Source organism: Primulina eburnea, chromosome 17, assembly GCF_022965805.1.
Source record: "Primulina eburnea isolate SZY01 chromosome 17, ASM2296580v1, whole genome shotgun sequence".
Taxonomy (NCBI): domain Eukaryota; kingdom Viridiplantae; phylum Streptophyta; class Magnoliopsida; order Lamiales; family Gesneriaceae; genus Primulina; species Primulina eburnea.
Genome location: NC_133117.1, coordinates 26,072,957 through 26,089,804, shown reverse-complemented (window position 1 = coordinate 26,089,804; position 16,848 = coordinate 26,072,957). Strand labels below are relative to the sequence as shown.

The 16,848-nt window shown below is 37.0% G+C and overlaps 1 protein-coding gene across 1 annotated transcript; it reads right to left on the bottom strand.

Annotated features, from left to right (window-relative positions):
- Positions 1–824: 824 nt before the first annotated feature.
- LOC140817990 (aspartic proteinase-like) lies at positions 825–16,094 on the bottom strand. The gene is made up of 9 exons (XM_073177786.1): positions 16,077–16,094; positions 6,995–7,053; positions 2,017–2,185; positions 1,902–1,941; positions 1,677–1,741; positions 1,411–1,524; positions 1,258–1,322; positions 986–1,139; positions 825–905 (listed from the first exon to the last, which is right to left on the bottom strand). The coding sequence occupies exons 1-9, from the start codon at positions 16,092–16,094 to the stop codon at positions 825–827; spliced, it is 765 nt and encodes a 254-aa protein (XP_073033887.1).
- Positions 16,095–16,848: the final 754 nt, after the last annotated feature.

The following is a 16,848-nucleotide window of genomic DNA, read 5'->3' as shown; positions in this document are numbered from 1 at the left end:
ATACAATCTATAACTTCAGCATTTATCCTATTTGTTGAAGTATTTTATATTATGTTACCTCACAATTTACATTTAGTGACGAAGTAAGTGGTTCAAAAGACTTCAATAATTTGTATTTTGATTAAGTAATTGCGCAAAACAACTTCGCTTTTACAGAACAATGTTGAAGTAAATTAATTCTATCACTTCGTCTGATTTCTTATAGACGAAGTATTTAATATTATATTACTTCAATATTTGCAAATAACAACGAAATAATTTACCTGTTACACTTCATTTTTTTTATTTTGATGAAGTAATTGTTAAAAAAAGACTTCGCAATATATGACTTAATAAACTAATATAATTAAACTCATAAATTATCCATCTAAAAATTATTAATATCCACGAATCCATAATTACATATTCATCAATTCACAAGTAATCCAAAAAATGTATCCACAAAACCAAAAGTATATCCAAGAGTTATCAAGAAACTGAAATTTACAACCTTTTAAACCATGATTTCTAAGCCGGATCGTCAAAATACAGAAGAAAGAGGAAAAAGAAACACAAACCTTAGCCTGTGATTATAACTGAGAGGAACGCCTCGCTATGTGTGAAGCAAAATGAAGGAGTGAGAGCAGATTCAATCTACTCGGGTGTTTATATATCCGAGGAAAAACCACTAAAAAGTGGACCGATTCAGATTTACTCTCACAAAATTGGAGCTTTTTGTCACAAATATCTCTTGCAAAACGACGAAAAATGGGAAAATATCATCTCTGTTCTGTACACCTAATAAATCATTATTTATTGTTGTATTCCCTACAAAAGTCTCGAGTTCATTCCGTTATGAGGGAACCAATATCTCTTCCACACTCAACAGAGGATTCTCCCATTGGACTTGGAAGCCGTTCACAGAGCTGAAATTTCATCAGTTTTATGTGTCAACCAGTCTAATATCAAAACAAAAAACTTTCATCCCAAAAACACTAAAGTTTACCTCATTGTCATAGTTCAAGATGCGATCTTGTGTCTGATTCTGCCTCAGTTGATTTTGCATCCAAACAACAGCCGTTTCACATGCAGAACACATAGCATCATGCAAACCAGATGATACACCATTTTTCTCATCTACTACACTCTCAATGCCCGCACTATGTGCAGGAATCAAGCACAAAAAAAAAAAGAATCATGAATGGAAATCTAACATTCACAAAACTAATCATTAAGGACACATTAAAACCGGTGTGAGGAAAAGTGAAAGGGACAAACCTAACACCATGACGTCCATCAAAAGTGCATAGACCAACTTGGGAACAAATCTTCTTTGGTTGTGCCTAAGGTCATGTGGAATACCAGGTTCAGAAAAGACAAACAGGAGCCACCTGAAACCTTTAAGAAGGTAAACTTAACATAGTAAACTACCTCTGAAATTAGTAAATCCATAATTATCTGCCCATATTGTTCGACCACAGCCTTGCATTCTTGGCTGACAATTCCAGCAGCACCAATAGCATGATTAATCATCGCAACCACCGTCTACAGACATACAAGAAATAATCACAAAACACTATGAGCGAGAACAGTAGGTTACAAAAACCGAAAAACCACTCCCCTCCCATATCACTAATATGATAAGTTAATTGAAGTTAATTGAAGACTTGGTTTGGTAGGGTGGAGCCAGCACATACAGTTGGACCTACTAAGAGAGAAGTTCCAGAGTCTGCGACAGCTGAACATCCACCATTGCAGTAACCTAAGAATACAGAGGTGCAAAGCTAATTCATCACAGTGCATATTATTAGAAAATTCTGAATGAAAACCATCTTACAGACTAACAGAAAGCATATTCTTGATTCATTATATCTTTCTAATTACAGTAAATGATACATCATGAAGCATTGCAGCATACATACCACTCTCTTCACCATCAATGAGAACATCACCCATGTCAAACTGTAAACAGAAAATTAAGTATTAAAGAAAGAACTATATTAATCAAACCATATCCTTTGTATCTTGACAACCAACCTGCCAATAGCCTTTTCGGGTCATTGGAACGTATGTGTGATTACCCTTGTAATGATTAGGATCAACTCCACCAAAAACAAGTTCACCCCCCTCTTCTTTCTCCGGATTACGGTTAAGCCAAAATGAGAACACGGGCTCCTTGACAAGACCTTGTTCAACCATGTTGTACCTGCACGGAATGCAAACTCACACAATGGCAAAGTATTCTAACTGATGAATGCATGTGTCACCAAAACACTTGTTGATGTGTATGTGCAGCTACTGGAAGTTAGGAGACGGTTGAGGAGCGGTTGGCTAGCTCAAGGACTGATCGAGAATCTAACAGAGGCAGAAGCTTCACATATATAAGGGTGACTGGAATTCACAGCAGGATAGATTCATTCTTTTGCTTAGAACTTCGATAGGAACACACGAGTGTAGACAAAGATAGAGAGGAGAGTGTATATTCTTGAGTGATAGGAAGAGAGTTATCGCTTCAAGAGATGGACTCTCATATCTTGTACATTCAAGTATATGCTATCAATAAAATCTCGGTTGGTTTCTCCCGTGGACGTAGGTCGATTGACCGAACCACGTAATCTCTTGTGTTGTGTTGTGTGATGAATTATACTTCTTGATTGTATTATCGTGTGGCATATAAGGGACCGCTGCCGCTATGTGGTTGAAACTGGAGAAGTTATACATGACAAAATCCCTAGCAAATCGCTTGTATATGAAACAAAGACTCTAATCTTTCAAGATCAGGGACGACAAGAATCTTGGAGATCAAATCGACGAGTTCACCAAGATCCTTGATGATCTCGAAAACCTTGAAGTTAAACTAGAAGATGAAGACAAGGCACTGATCTTATTGAATGCCTTGCCAAAGAATTTTGAGAACTTCAAGGATACAATGCTGTATGGAAGAGAGTCATCAATCACACTGGAAGAAGTTCAAGCTGCCTTAAATGCCAAGGAACTTCAGAGGAAACTCCTCAATGAGGAGATTCAAGGTGAAGGAATCTCTGTCAGGGGAAGACCAGAAAGGCGTAATTACAAGCCTAATCCAAAGAACAGATCAAGATCTAAAAGTCAAACAAAATACAAGTGCTACCACTGCCATAAAGAAGGACATTTCAAGAGAAATTTCCCTGAAAGAAAGTATAGTTCATATGATAAACCAAAGGGGGAAGGAGAGGCAGCAGTGGTGTTAAACAACTACCAAGAAGCAGAAGCACTTGCTGTCACAAATCAAGAGTCAGAGAATGAATGGATCCTGGACTCCGGTTGTTCATTTCATATGTGCCCCACAAAGTCATGGTTTGAACATCTTAATGACTCAGAGGAGGGCATGGTCCTTTTGGGAAATAACAAGTCTTGCAAGGTAAAAAGGATCGGGTCCATAAGAGTGAGGATGTATAATGGGGTGGATAGAATTCTACAGCAAGTAAGGTTTGTGCCAGAACTTAAGAGAAACCTAATATCTTTAGGGACTCTTGAATCACAAGGATACTCCTTCAAATCTGATGCGGGAACTATTAAAGTCTCAAAAGGACAACTAGTTGTAATGAAGGCAATCAAGAGAAACTCATTGTACATTCTATAAGGAAATACAGTCATAGGATCTTCATCAGTTGTCCAAAGAAATGAAGATGTAACAGAATTGTGGCATATGAGGCTTGGTCACGTGGGTCTAAGAGGATTGAATGAATTATCCAAGCAAAATCTTCTCTGTGGGGATTCAATCCAAACTTTAGACTCTTGTGAATATTGCATACTTGGAAAATAAAAAAGGGTTCAGTTTGAGACTGGAAAGCACTCAACCAGTGGTCCTTTTGAGTATGCATGGAGGAGGAAGGTACTTTATAAGCATAATAGATGACTACTCAAGAAGACTTTGGTATATGTTTTGAAATCCAAAGGTGAAGCTTATCAAAAATTCAAGGAGTGGCTGCAGTTGATGGAAACCAAGATGAACAAAAGAGTGAAAAATCTAAGGACAGATAATGGTCTTGAATACCTCTCAGATAAGTTCAACCAACTATGAAAGGCTAAGGGAATTACAAGGCATGGACAGTCCCGGGGACACCACAACAAAACGGGACAGCCGAGAGGATGAACCGAACATTGCTGGAAAGAGTAAGATGCATGCTTTTAAATGCAAAACTGCCAAAATCTTTTTGGGGGGAGGCAGTGGTAACAGCAGCATACTTGATTATTAGATGCCCGTCCTCAGCATTGAGCTACAAAACTCCGATGGAACTTTGGAGTGGTTCTCCATCAGATTACTCGAACTTAAGAGTCTTTGGTTGCCTTGCTTATGCTCATATAAAGCAAGATAAACTTGAACCAAGGGCCTTAAGGTGTATCTTCATAGGATATCCTGATGGTATCAAAGGATACAAAGTATGGAATCTTGAAGCTACTGAACCAAGATGTTTTAACACTAGGGATATCACATTTTAAGAATAAAAAATGGGATATGGACTGATGTTGGACACCCATGAGCAAAGTCATATTCAAGATACCATCTCACAAATTGAGGTGAAGGATTCAGAAGAACCTCCCGATCACAATGATGAGGGTATGACAAAAGCCACAAACGAAATTGAGGGGTCTGATAAGACAACACTCTGGAATGAGGATGCCAGTACTTACATGCTGAAAAGAGACAGAGAAAGAAGGACTATAAAACCACCACAAAGGTATGCACAAGCTGATATGGTATCTTATGCACTAGTTACAGCTGAAAGCGTGGAACTTTCTGAACCTGCTAACTATCACGAGGCCGTAAGTAGGAAATTCAAGCATGAATGGTGACTCATTAATGAAAAATAAGACTTGGGAGCTAGTATGTAAACCGCAGGGATATAAGGTGGTGGGATGCAAATGGGTCTATAAGATTAAGGAAACCAACAACGAAGAAAAAATGCCAAAGTTTAAGGCGAGATTAGTCGCCAAAGGCTTTACTCAAGTCGAAGGTGTTGATTTTAATGAGATCTTCTCACCAGTTGTTAAACACACGTCTATAAGGTTGATGTTGGCATTAATAGCTCAGTTTGATCTTGAACTTGAGCAGCTTGATGTAAAAACTGCTTTTCTACATGGTGATCTTGAGGAAACCATATTTATGGAACAACCTCAGGGTTTCATTGAAGCGCAAGGAACATCAATAAAGTGTGCTTGCTAAGAAAATCTCTTTATGGACTAACAGAAAGCCCTCGACAGTGGTATAAAAGATTTGATGATTTTATGATAAGAATAAACTTCATTAGAAGTTCCTTTGATAGCTGCGTCTACATGAAAAGATTAAATGATACAGCAACTACCTTCTTATTGCTATGCGTTGATGACATGCTGATTGCTAGCACCAACACCAAGGAACTCCAAGTCCTCAAGAAGCTTTTGAATTCAGAGTTTGACATGAAGGAGTTGGGGGAAGCCAAAAGAATTCTGGGTATGGAGATATTAAGGAACAGAGGAGAGAAAGTCTTGTTTCTCAGTCAAGCTAGCTATTTCAGTAAGGTATTGGAAAGGTTTAGAATGCACAAATCCAAACAAGTCTCTACACCAATAGGGAAACACTTCAAGCTATCAGGGAATCAATCTCTTGAAAATGAAGAAGAACATCGCATAATGAGAAGTGTACCTTATGAAAATGGTGTAGGGTGCATAATGTATGGAATGGTGTGCACTCGCCCAAATCTTTCACATGCTATAAGTCTAATACCGAGGTACATGGCTAATCCAGGGAAGATGCATTGGGAAGGACTGAAGTGGGTCATGAGATACTTAAAGGGAACTGTCAAACTGGGTCTGATGTTTAAAAACAAGAACAATCAGACCAACCACTGGAAGGTTTTATGGACTCAGATTTTGTAGGGAACCTGGATACGAGGAAGTCATTAACAGGGTATATCTTCACTCTATTTGGAACTTCCATCAGTTGGAAAGCCTCTCTACAATCAGTGGTTGCTTTGTCAACTACAGAAGCGGAATATATAGCTCTTACAGAAGCTATTAAGGAAGCAATATGGCTCAAAGGTATAGTGGCAGAGTTTGGTATAAAGCAAGAACAGGTAGTGGTGAATTGTGACAGTCAAAGTGCCATACATCTTACAAAACATCAAGTGTTTCATGAAAGGTGTAAGCACATTGATGTCAAGTTACATTTTGTGAGAGATATAATATCAAAGGGGGATGTTGAAATTCAGAAGATATCTACAGATGATAATCCTGCAGATATGCTAACAAAAGCCTTGCCACTAACCAAGTTTAGGCAATGCCTTGACTTGGTAAACTTAACAGAAAGAAGATAATCTCTCCTTCGGGAGATTAAGGAGGAACAACCGGGAAAGTTTATGTTTTGATGACAAGGTAAAGATTGACGAATGCATGTGTCACCAAAACACTTGTTGATGTGTATGTGCAGCTACTGGAAGTTAGGAGACGGTTGAGGAGCGGTTGGCCAGCTCAAGGACTGATCGAGAATCTAACAGAGGCAGAAGCTTCACATATAAAAGGGTGACTGGAATTCACAGCAGGATAGATTCATTCTTTTGCTTAGAACTTCGATAGGAACACACGAGTGTAGAAAAAGATAGAGAAGAGAGTGTATATTCTTGAGTGATAGGAAGAGAGTTATCGCTTCAAGAGACGGACTCTCATATCTTTTACATTCAAGTGCTATCAATAAAATCTCGGTTGGTTTCTCCCGTGGATGTAGGTCGATTGACCGAACCACGTAATCTCTTGTGTTGTGTTGTGTGATGAACTATACTTCTTGATTGTATTATCGTGTGGCATATAAGGGTCGTGATCATCTTCTGAAGTCTTAACACTAACAAAAAAAAAGAAATATGACCATCTCAGTAACCATCTGTGTTCCAAGCCACGCGAAGAAAACTAATGTTCGGATAATGAGAAAAAAATATCAACATCTTTTTTCTCAAAATAACACGCCAAAACACACTACAGAAAAAAAGGGCCCAACTCTAACCATACTGGGGTGGCATTTCCAACTGAGATCTCTTTGAAACAAAGTCTCAGTAGCCGTCGCTAAAGGATATGTGATATAATCGATATAATGAGCTCGTATATGTGATATAATCGATATAAATCAGCGACGGTGTTTTAAAAAGCTGTCGCTAATAGCGACGGTTTTAAAAACCGTCGCGGATTAATTTAATCATCGCTAAATGTTCAGTATAGTTTAGTTCCTTTGTTAATATGCGCGGTTCATCTTATTACTTCACCATGAACTTATTTTTCTTATTTTTTACTTCATCAACACTGATATACCGAAGTAAAATATAATAAAAAAATATAGTGAAGCCCGTGTTTTTAAACATCCGAAGTAAAATACATTATTTTACTTCGCTTGTGTTATTACTGAAGTTATTGGTAATGAATTACTTCGTAATTTATTATTGTCGAAGTAAAGCCTGCCGAAATAAAATCCGATTTTTCTACTAGTGAGAAGGATGGACCAAGAAGTCAGTGGGTGCCACAAGCCATTGAGTTGGTTGCAACGGTTATATTCTGTTATCCTTGAGGTGAGCAAAAGAAACGCTTGAAGGAGTCATTGGCTAAGCCGTGTCTCTGGACAAGGGATCATGACCTCTATATTTTTATATATTCTAAGATCTTCACATTGCGAAATACAAGAGAGATTCAATTGAAAAAGATAGAAAGGTTACCAAGGTCTAGTGAGGTATCATCTCGAGAGGACAATAGATCAAAGAGAAGTAGTCTTGATTGTAAACTCTTGAGTATTATGTTTCTCTCATGTATTTCTAATTCCAAAATACTTTCTAGTGATTGAATATAAGAGCTGGTCAGCTTTCTCCTGTAGATGTAGGTCGTTTTAGGACCGAACCACGTAATTCGTTTTTCGTTCAATATACTTTCGTTTTTGTGGGGACCCGGATGCTAATCATCTTCTTAATCGTCGTTGGGATTTAATTATCAGTTCTGATAAACAGGGTCTAAAAATTTTTCTTTTTAAAATGTAAATGCAGAAGGTAATGGAATCTAAATAATATACATCTCAGTATAAAATACATTTCATTATAAAGTACAATACTGTACAATCTAAGTCTAAGGTTCAATTACTAAGTTCAAGTAATAAACCAAATCTACAGTAAGTCCGGAATCACCACGCTAACTCTTCTTCTCTCCTCATCCTCTTGACCCCGATCCAGCCCCACCTGTTGTCATGCACACATACAAAACAAGACAACAGCTAGATAACTCTGGTGAGAATAAATCCCAGTATAAAACATGGTAAGCATGTATATAAACAATCTAAATCATAAAACATGCTATCATGAACATATTCAAAGTAATAGATTTCATAATCTATGAAATCAAATCACAATAAGCATGCAACTCCTGTCAGATAGACATGCAATTTAAATCAAATCATATAAACATGCTATCATACTGAAAGCAATAAATATGGGTTTCATATTCTATGAAACCATATCTCTAAACACATGCAGTTCTAGTCAAATCATGTCTAGACTCGACTCAACTATAACTCTAGGGATCCCGGTGTGAATAAGACGTCAATGGCTGTCACCTACCCTCCCACTCGGGGTGACTGTACGTCTTATTCCTAGACTTCGGTCTGAGCTGTATCAACGACTGCAATAGGAATCAGGGCTGCTCCTAAGCTGAGATACACCGAACATCTAGATATATGACAATGGCTGTCAACGACTCTCCTATCTCAAATGCAATGTATATAAATCTATAAACAGAGCAGTAGCATATCAGCATATAAACAAATCATATTCAGATCAGAATATAACAATAATCTAGTATGTGATTTTATTGGGAAACTCAAATAGGATCTATTTGAGTTGTGTCTTTCCGAATATCACATGAATTATACCTTTGTCGTCCCGGTCAGACGAAGACGATGATCTGTATTCAACTCTGTCCATCTCAATCTGAAAAGACAATATCGAATACATAGTATCAATGAATAACTCAATATACAATCTGTTCTGATCAATACTCAATTCAATATACAATCTGATCAATGTCTGAACAAGATACAATCTGAGTCATATCATCAACATAACAATACAATCTGGATAATTACAGAGTCTGATCAATCTCAATCAATACTGAATCTGATCATTATAAATCAACTGATGTTTCGACGGCATAACAATACAATCTGAATAACCCCGTCAATCTGAACATCACATAAATAATAACAGAACTCATAATCTGAATATCGGTATATTCAAAATCAGTAATACACAATTCTGATATCAAAATCTCAGTCAATATCTTTCAAAAATCATAACAATTACAGAAACAATCTGTTCTTTAATCTGACTTCAATTCTACAATATCTACGGTAGCAGACACGCCATATCTGAATCACATGCAATTCTAGCAACATCATGTTTCCAAAACATCTCAAAACGTAACAAAACTTACGTCCTTGTGTAGCTCTTCTCAAGAGGAACACAGAACTGAAGTCGGATTTGAATTCTGATAGACGGATTTTCCACAATCGCGAATCTAAAAGGCGTAAGGATATTCTCTCCAAAAGCCTCGACCTGTTTCTGAAGTTTTTGAAGGAAAAACGTGTCCTTCATCTATATATACTGCATGCAAAAGCTAAAACGTGGCATCATTTTTCATGCGACACGCATGACCGCGGGTGCGGTCATGTATTGTACCGCGGGTGCGGTGACCCCACCGCGGGTGCGCTCCTGTTAGCACCGCGGGTGCGGTCTGGCCATTTCCAAAAACTCCCAACTTTCTGCCACTCAACCGCGGGTGCGGTCTTGGTTGCACCGCGGGTGCGGTGTGGCTTCGGCCTTTCTTGCAAAAATCCATCATTGCATGACCGCGGGTGCACTCCTGTTCTAGGCGCGGGTGCGGTCTTGCAGACCCTATTTTCTCATGTCTTTTCTTCCCTCATTGCATGTCATGCATTCTCATATCTTCCGAGTCTCTAGTTAATGAAGCTTGATAATCTTAGTTTATCAATTCTATAATTCTCGGGCATTACATTTCTCCCCCTCTTAGATCTGAGTTTGTCCTCGAACTCATAAACAATCAATTTAGAGATATACGAGAAGAAATGTATACTAGAGTTTAAATCAAAACTCAACTCCCTGATCCCCATCTGGAATACGAATTCATGAAGTATGCTATCATAATACTTCTTAAATTAACTCTGACAAAATCAATCTTGCCATGTTGGTTATACAACATCCGTATAAACCAGTCACAGTTCATAACAACCCAATGCCAATAGTGTTATCCAATCTGTTTATCCCAATCAAGGACATATACAATCTTTAGCTTCAAATACCAATCGTCATCCTCCGACGTGGATTTCGTAAATCTGTCCATTTTGAACTATCTTGATAGCTATTGTCATACAGTAAGTCACAGAATGACAATAATCTATATCAACTAGTACTAACATCCAGTACTAAAGCTCTACCAATATCTTCCAATATCTGAATAATACACTCTGACTGTCTTTCAATCTGTGAAACAATCTAAGAAAGAGTTCACGATATATTCTATCACGAGTACAAACTCAAACAAAATCACAATCTGACATAATCTACTATGGCATTCTGATCTTTCTGACCAATTTTCTGACACCGATCTGTGTCATTTAGTCATGTTTGTACGTTATCGGGTACAAACTATTAGATATAGATTGAACAATCTGTCAATCTGAACCATATCATATTACACAATCTGTACAAATAACGGTAAGTTCATTACCAAGGCTATAGAAATGTACTCCCATTTCTATTTAGAACTATACAATCCTGTAATAAATCTTCTGATTTCTATCTTTCTGTCTTTTTTTAGCGATTTAAACATATCAGTACAATTTCTGCCAACACAATTCTGTTATAACTGATCTGACGGTTTATATCACGACTGTCTGTTCGAATATCATACATTCTCAACTATCTGAATGAAAACTGAATCCATAACTGTTCGGTTCTGACGTTATCTGTGAATTCAGATTCGAACCATTCTGTATAAACACTCAGTTAATGACATAAATTAAGAAAGAAATACCTACCTGGTATTCGGCTCTGACTATCAATATCAAAATCTGTAAACAATTCTGAAACATGTTCGATATCATAAAATAATCAGTCCCCTCCAACACAAAATCACATATCTGTTAATTCTGATTGATGTTCTGTTCTGATTAGCAAAATACAATTCTGAACCCTCTGATTCCTGAACTGTTGTACACTCAACTGGTTACAATAAACTGTACCAACACTGATTCACAATAACAGTAATCTTACATCAGATTCAGAATAGAAAGAACCTATACAGATCTAGTGAGTTTAAGAAAACTCATAAAATAACAAAATCAAGCAACTGTAAATTCTGGCTATCTGACCAATCCTCATACTGCCCATATCAACTGCTATATCTCATCTGCAATTAACATATGCTCCCAACAATATAAGATATCGCGCAAATACTGATGTAGAACAATAACAATAATCAGCAGAGATATAACAATAAGAGAATAATTAATCAGAATAAGATAATCTGCAGGTAATAAATTTCTGACATTTCTGGAATTCTTGATCTTTCTGTCTTAACTGTCTAAATCAACCGATCTTCAGATACTATATATATTCTGAATAAACATTGTATCAATAACTGCATACTGGATTCATACCTGATCCATTTCTGTATACAATGATCATAGTTCTCTGAATATTTAACACAATCTTCAATTATTCAATATAATCAATCCAATACTGCAATATATCAATAAATCATAGATATACCAAGCATAATCTTCAGAATACCTCTGAACATAAAATCTATCAATTTAGAAACAGAACAGAAAGGTCTTCAAGAGAATACTCAATCCACTGTAATTCTCAGCCAATGTTCTTTTATCTGTCAATTATATCAATTCTGTCAAGTCATTCTGTACTACGTTCTAATATACCAGCAATACTCGGTATTGATTCAATTTTGAAATCTACCTTGCTGATATCAAACACATCTGAAATCTTATTTAGGCAAACACCAGTCAACTATTATATTACTAGCAACTCTGTCACTGGTAGACTCGATTTCAATGGATCTATTGAATACATAAGGATGCCATCTGTTCCTTTCTGTAATAATCGAGTCATAAACAGTACAAGTATTAAAGGAATTCTAGATCTAAAATCCTTACCGGAAAATTTCCGTTTATCATCCAGATATGGTCTGGGTATTACCATTGCTGGAACAATTTCTACAATATTTCTGTACTTGTTCAGTATATAAATGTCAATAATGCAATCAGAATCATATAACACAAGTACCTCACAATCTAGTTCAACCTCATTCTTATCCAACCGTAGTATATCATATGTCACAGAAATTTCTGATATCAACATATTCCTCAACAACCAAGGAATCAATACTACAGTATACACAGATCCAACAGATATAGCATATCTCCATGCTACTCAATCACAGATACTCATAAATAATGCATTAGTACATATCAATACCTATGCATATAATCATACAAGAAATAGTACCTGTTGTGAATTCTGAGTCTGTTCTTCAGTCATTATCACCAATGACTCTGCCCTCTAACATCTTCGAGAACCCTTCTGGGGACAAACCTTGGCAAAGTGTCCCGTTTGTTTACAAACGTTGCATTTACCAAGCACTCCTTGACATTGTTCTGTGGAATGTCGCCCTCCACACGTCCTACAATACACTCCGGTATAGCTCGGACTAGGACTGCTAGAACTAGAGGAATCACTTCCTAACTTCTTGAACTGTTTCTTTTGAATCTTCAATGGTTCTTTCTTCCTATCACTGCTGCTGCCAATCTCAACTCTAGAAGGCATTTGCTGTGGATTTGATGTTGGAAAATCATACGAGACTCCCTGTTGTCCTATCAGAACCGTTTCTGCTCTTTTGGCCCTGTTCAAGGTATCAGCAAAACTACTCGATTGCTTCACATTTACCAATGTACGTATTTCTGGATTTAATCCCTGAATGAACTGACTAGATATAGCATAATCGTTTATAGCCATGAGAGGGGCAAAACGTAACAAGGTGAAGAATTGTGCCAAATACTCATCGATACTCATCTGTCCTTGTCTTAGGTTCGTGAACTCTGCACTTCTGTCCTCTCTATATGCTACGGGGAAAAATCTTTGATAAAATTCAACCTTGAAAATGTTCCACGAAATCACTGAACGATTCTGTTCTAGAGCTCTTTTGGTTAGTAACCACCATCTTCTTGCAGTCTCGTGCAACTGGTTCTCAATAAGCCTAATTCTACACTCATCTGTGAAATCTAGGAATTCAAATAACATTTCTGTCTCCTCAAGCCACTTCTCACAATCTGCTGACGTCTCAGATCCCGTCAGAACCGGCGGCTGAAACAACTAGAACCTCTGTAACTGTGTTTCCATCTGAATTTCTGACACGTCTATCTGAGGTTCTGACCTACCTGTCTGATCATATGAAGTACTGCCTCTTTCTGGAATTCTTCTGGGCGGTACATCTGATTACCAAACACATTAGTCATCTCGTACTACAAATCTGTACCAATCTTTTTCTGATCATGATCATCTTACTGCTGATCATGAATCTGATCTGATTCATATGTAAGAATACATAATACCAATTCCAATCACATAATCAGGTAAACATGTATCTTAAAGCAGTAACACATAGTCTCATGCCAGCACATAATGTCAATCAACATTAAATCACTCTCATGCTAGCACACACATGCAAGGAAAGAAAATTCATCTACCCCGCTCATTCTCTTATATCTCAATCTAACTCAGTCTAAAGGATCTATCAGTTCTGACTATCTTAATCTAAAGTATCTCTCGCTCTGATACCACCTGTTGTGGGGACCCGGATGCTAATCATCTTCTTAATCGTCGTTGGGATTTAATTATCAGTTCTGATAAACAGGGTCTAAAAATTTTTCTTTTTAAAATGTAAATGCGGAAGGTAATGGAATCTAAATAATATACATCTCAGTATAAAATACATTTCAGTATAAAGTACAATACTGTACAATCTAAGTCTAAGGTTCAGTTACTAAGTTCAAGTAATAAACCAAATCTACAGTAAGTTCGGAATCACCACGCTAACTCTTCTTCTCTCCTCATCCTCTTGACCCCGATCCAGTCCCACCTGTTATCATGCACACATACAAAACAAGACAACAGCCAGATAACTCTAGTGAGAATAAATCCCAGTATAAAACATGATAAGCATGTATATAAACAATCTAAATCATAAAACATGCTATCATGAACATATTCAAAGTAATAGATTTGATAATGTATGAAATCAAATCACAATAAGCATGCAACTCCTTTCAGATAGACATGCAATTTAAAACAAATTATATAAACATGCTATCATACTGAAAGCAATAAACATGGGTTTCATATTCTATGAAACCACATCTCTAAACACATGCAGTTCTAGTCAAATCATGTCTAGACTCGACTCAACTATAACTCTAGGGATCCCGGTGTGAATAAGACGTCAATGGCTGTCACCTACCCTCCCACTCGGGGTGACTGTACGTCTTATTCCTAGACTTCGGTCTGAGCTGTATCAACGACTGAAATAGGAGTCAGGGCTGCTCCTAAGCTGAGATACACCGAACATCTAGATATGTGACAATGGCTGTCAATGACTCTCCTATCTCAAATGCAATGTATATAAATCTATAAACAGAGCAGTAGCATATCAGCATATAAACAAAGCATATTCAGATCAGAATATAACAATAATCTAGTATGTGATTTTATTGGGAAACTCAAATAGGATCTATTTGAGTTGTGTCTTTCCGAATATCACATGAATTATACCTTTGTCGTCCCGGTCTGACGAAGACGATGATCTGTATTCAACTCTGTCCATCTCAATCTGAAAAGACAATATCGAATACAGAGTATCAATGAATAACTCAATATACAATCTGTTCTGATCAATACTCAATTCAATATACAATCTGATCAATGTCTGAACAAGATACAATCTGAGTCATATCATCAACATAACAATACAATATGGATAATTACAGAGTCTGATCAATCTCAATCAATACTGAATCTGATCAATATAAATCAACTGATGTTTCGACGGCATAACAATACAATCTGAATAACCCCGTCAATCTGAACATCACATAAATAATAACAGAACTCATAATCTGAATATCGGTATATTCAAAATCAGTAATACACAATTCTGATATCAAAATCTCAGTCAATATCTTTCAAAAATCATAACAATTACAGAAACAATCTGTTCTTTAATCTGACTTCAATTCTACAATATCTACGGTAGCAGACACGCCATATCTGAATCACATGCAATTCTAGCAACATCATGTTTCCAAAACATCTCAAAACGTAACAAAACTTACGTCCTTGTGTAGCTCTTCTCAAGAGGAACACAGAACTGAAGTCGGATTTGAATTCTGATAGACGGATTTTCCACAATCGCGAATCTAAAAGGCGTAAGGATATTCTCTCCAAAAGCCTCGACCTGTTTCTGAAGTTTTTGAAGGAAAAACGTGTCCTTCATCTATATATATACTGCATGCAAAAGCTAAAACGTGGCATCATTTTTCATGCGACACGCATGACCGCGGGTGCGGTCATGTATTGTACCGCGGGTGCGGTGACCCCACCGCGGGTGCGCTCCTGTTAGCACCGCGGGTGCGGTCTGGCCATTTCCAAAAACTCCCAACTTTCTGCCACTCAACCGCGGGTGCGGTCTTGGTTGCACCGCGGGTGCGGTGTGGCTTCGGCCTTTCTTGCAAAAATCCATCATTGCATGACCGCGGGTGCACTCCTGTTCTGGGCGCGGGTGCGGTCTTGCAAACCCTATTTTCTCATGTCTTTTCTTCCCTCATTGCATGTCATGCATTCTCATATCTTCCGAGTCTCTAGTTAATGAAGCTTGATAATCTTAGTTTATCAATTCTATAATTCTCGGGCATTAAAGTTTTTGTGTTGCGTGATCTTGGGTTGACTAGTATAACAGTAAGCTCATACCATAACTGTAATTGCCATCTGTGATTTGGATCATTTAGCCAACATCAATATTTTATATAAATGAATGATTGTCTTTCTATAGAAATTAACCATAGTTCATGGCATAATCGCTGAATAGGATTACAACGAATAACTAATATTATGAAAATAGAATTATGCAGGTGCTTGATCTTAATATTTTGAACTGAATTATCAGCTCAAAACGTCTCTTGCTCATCATCGTTCATTTGTTCCTCAGTCTTATCTGGGAGGTAAGTAAGAGAGGTGAGTGTTTTAAGAAACACTCAACAAGTGGGGGCCGATCATTTACACAAATAACAAAGTATACATATAAACATAAGTTCATAAATTATTCCATATATACATATGTACATAATTTCATAAGTGAATTTTAAATACTCATAGAAACATAATTTCATAATTGACTTGCCAATATTCGTAGAAACAAAACTTTTGCAGTGACTTGTTGCGGGACATGTCAAGACAGGGGTCAAGACATAAAACAGACATATTTTAAACATAGCTAAAAAACATATCATATCGTATATAAAGCACTGAAATTCATATTTTCGTTCATGGTTTATAGATATGTCCCTATATGTCCATTCTCTAAAAGATGATGCCATATAATGGTTTTATCATACTATGTAGGGGCATTATAACAATTTTATTCTCATTGTGTGAGGGTCATATCACAATTTATCGAATTCATAAAATTCTTTCCATTTCGAAATCGAATCTTAAATGTGCTTTTCAGAATTGAATAATAATA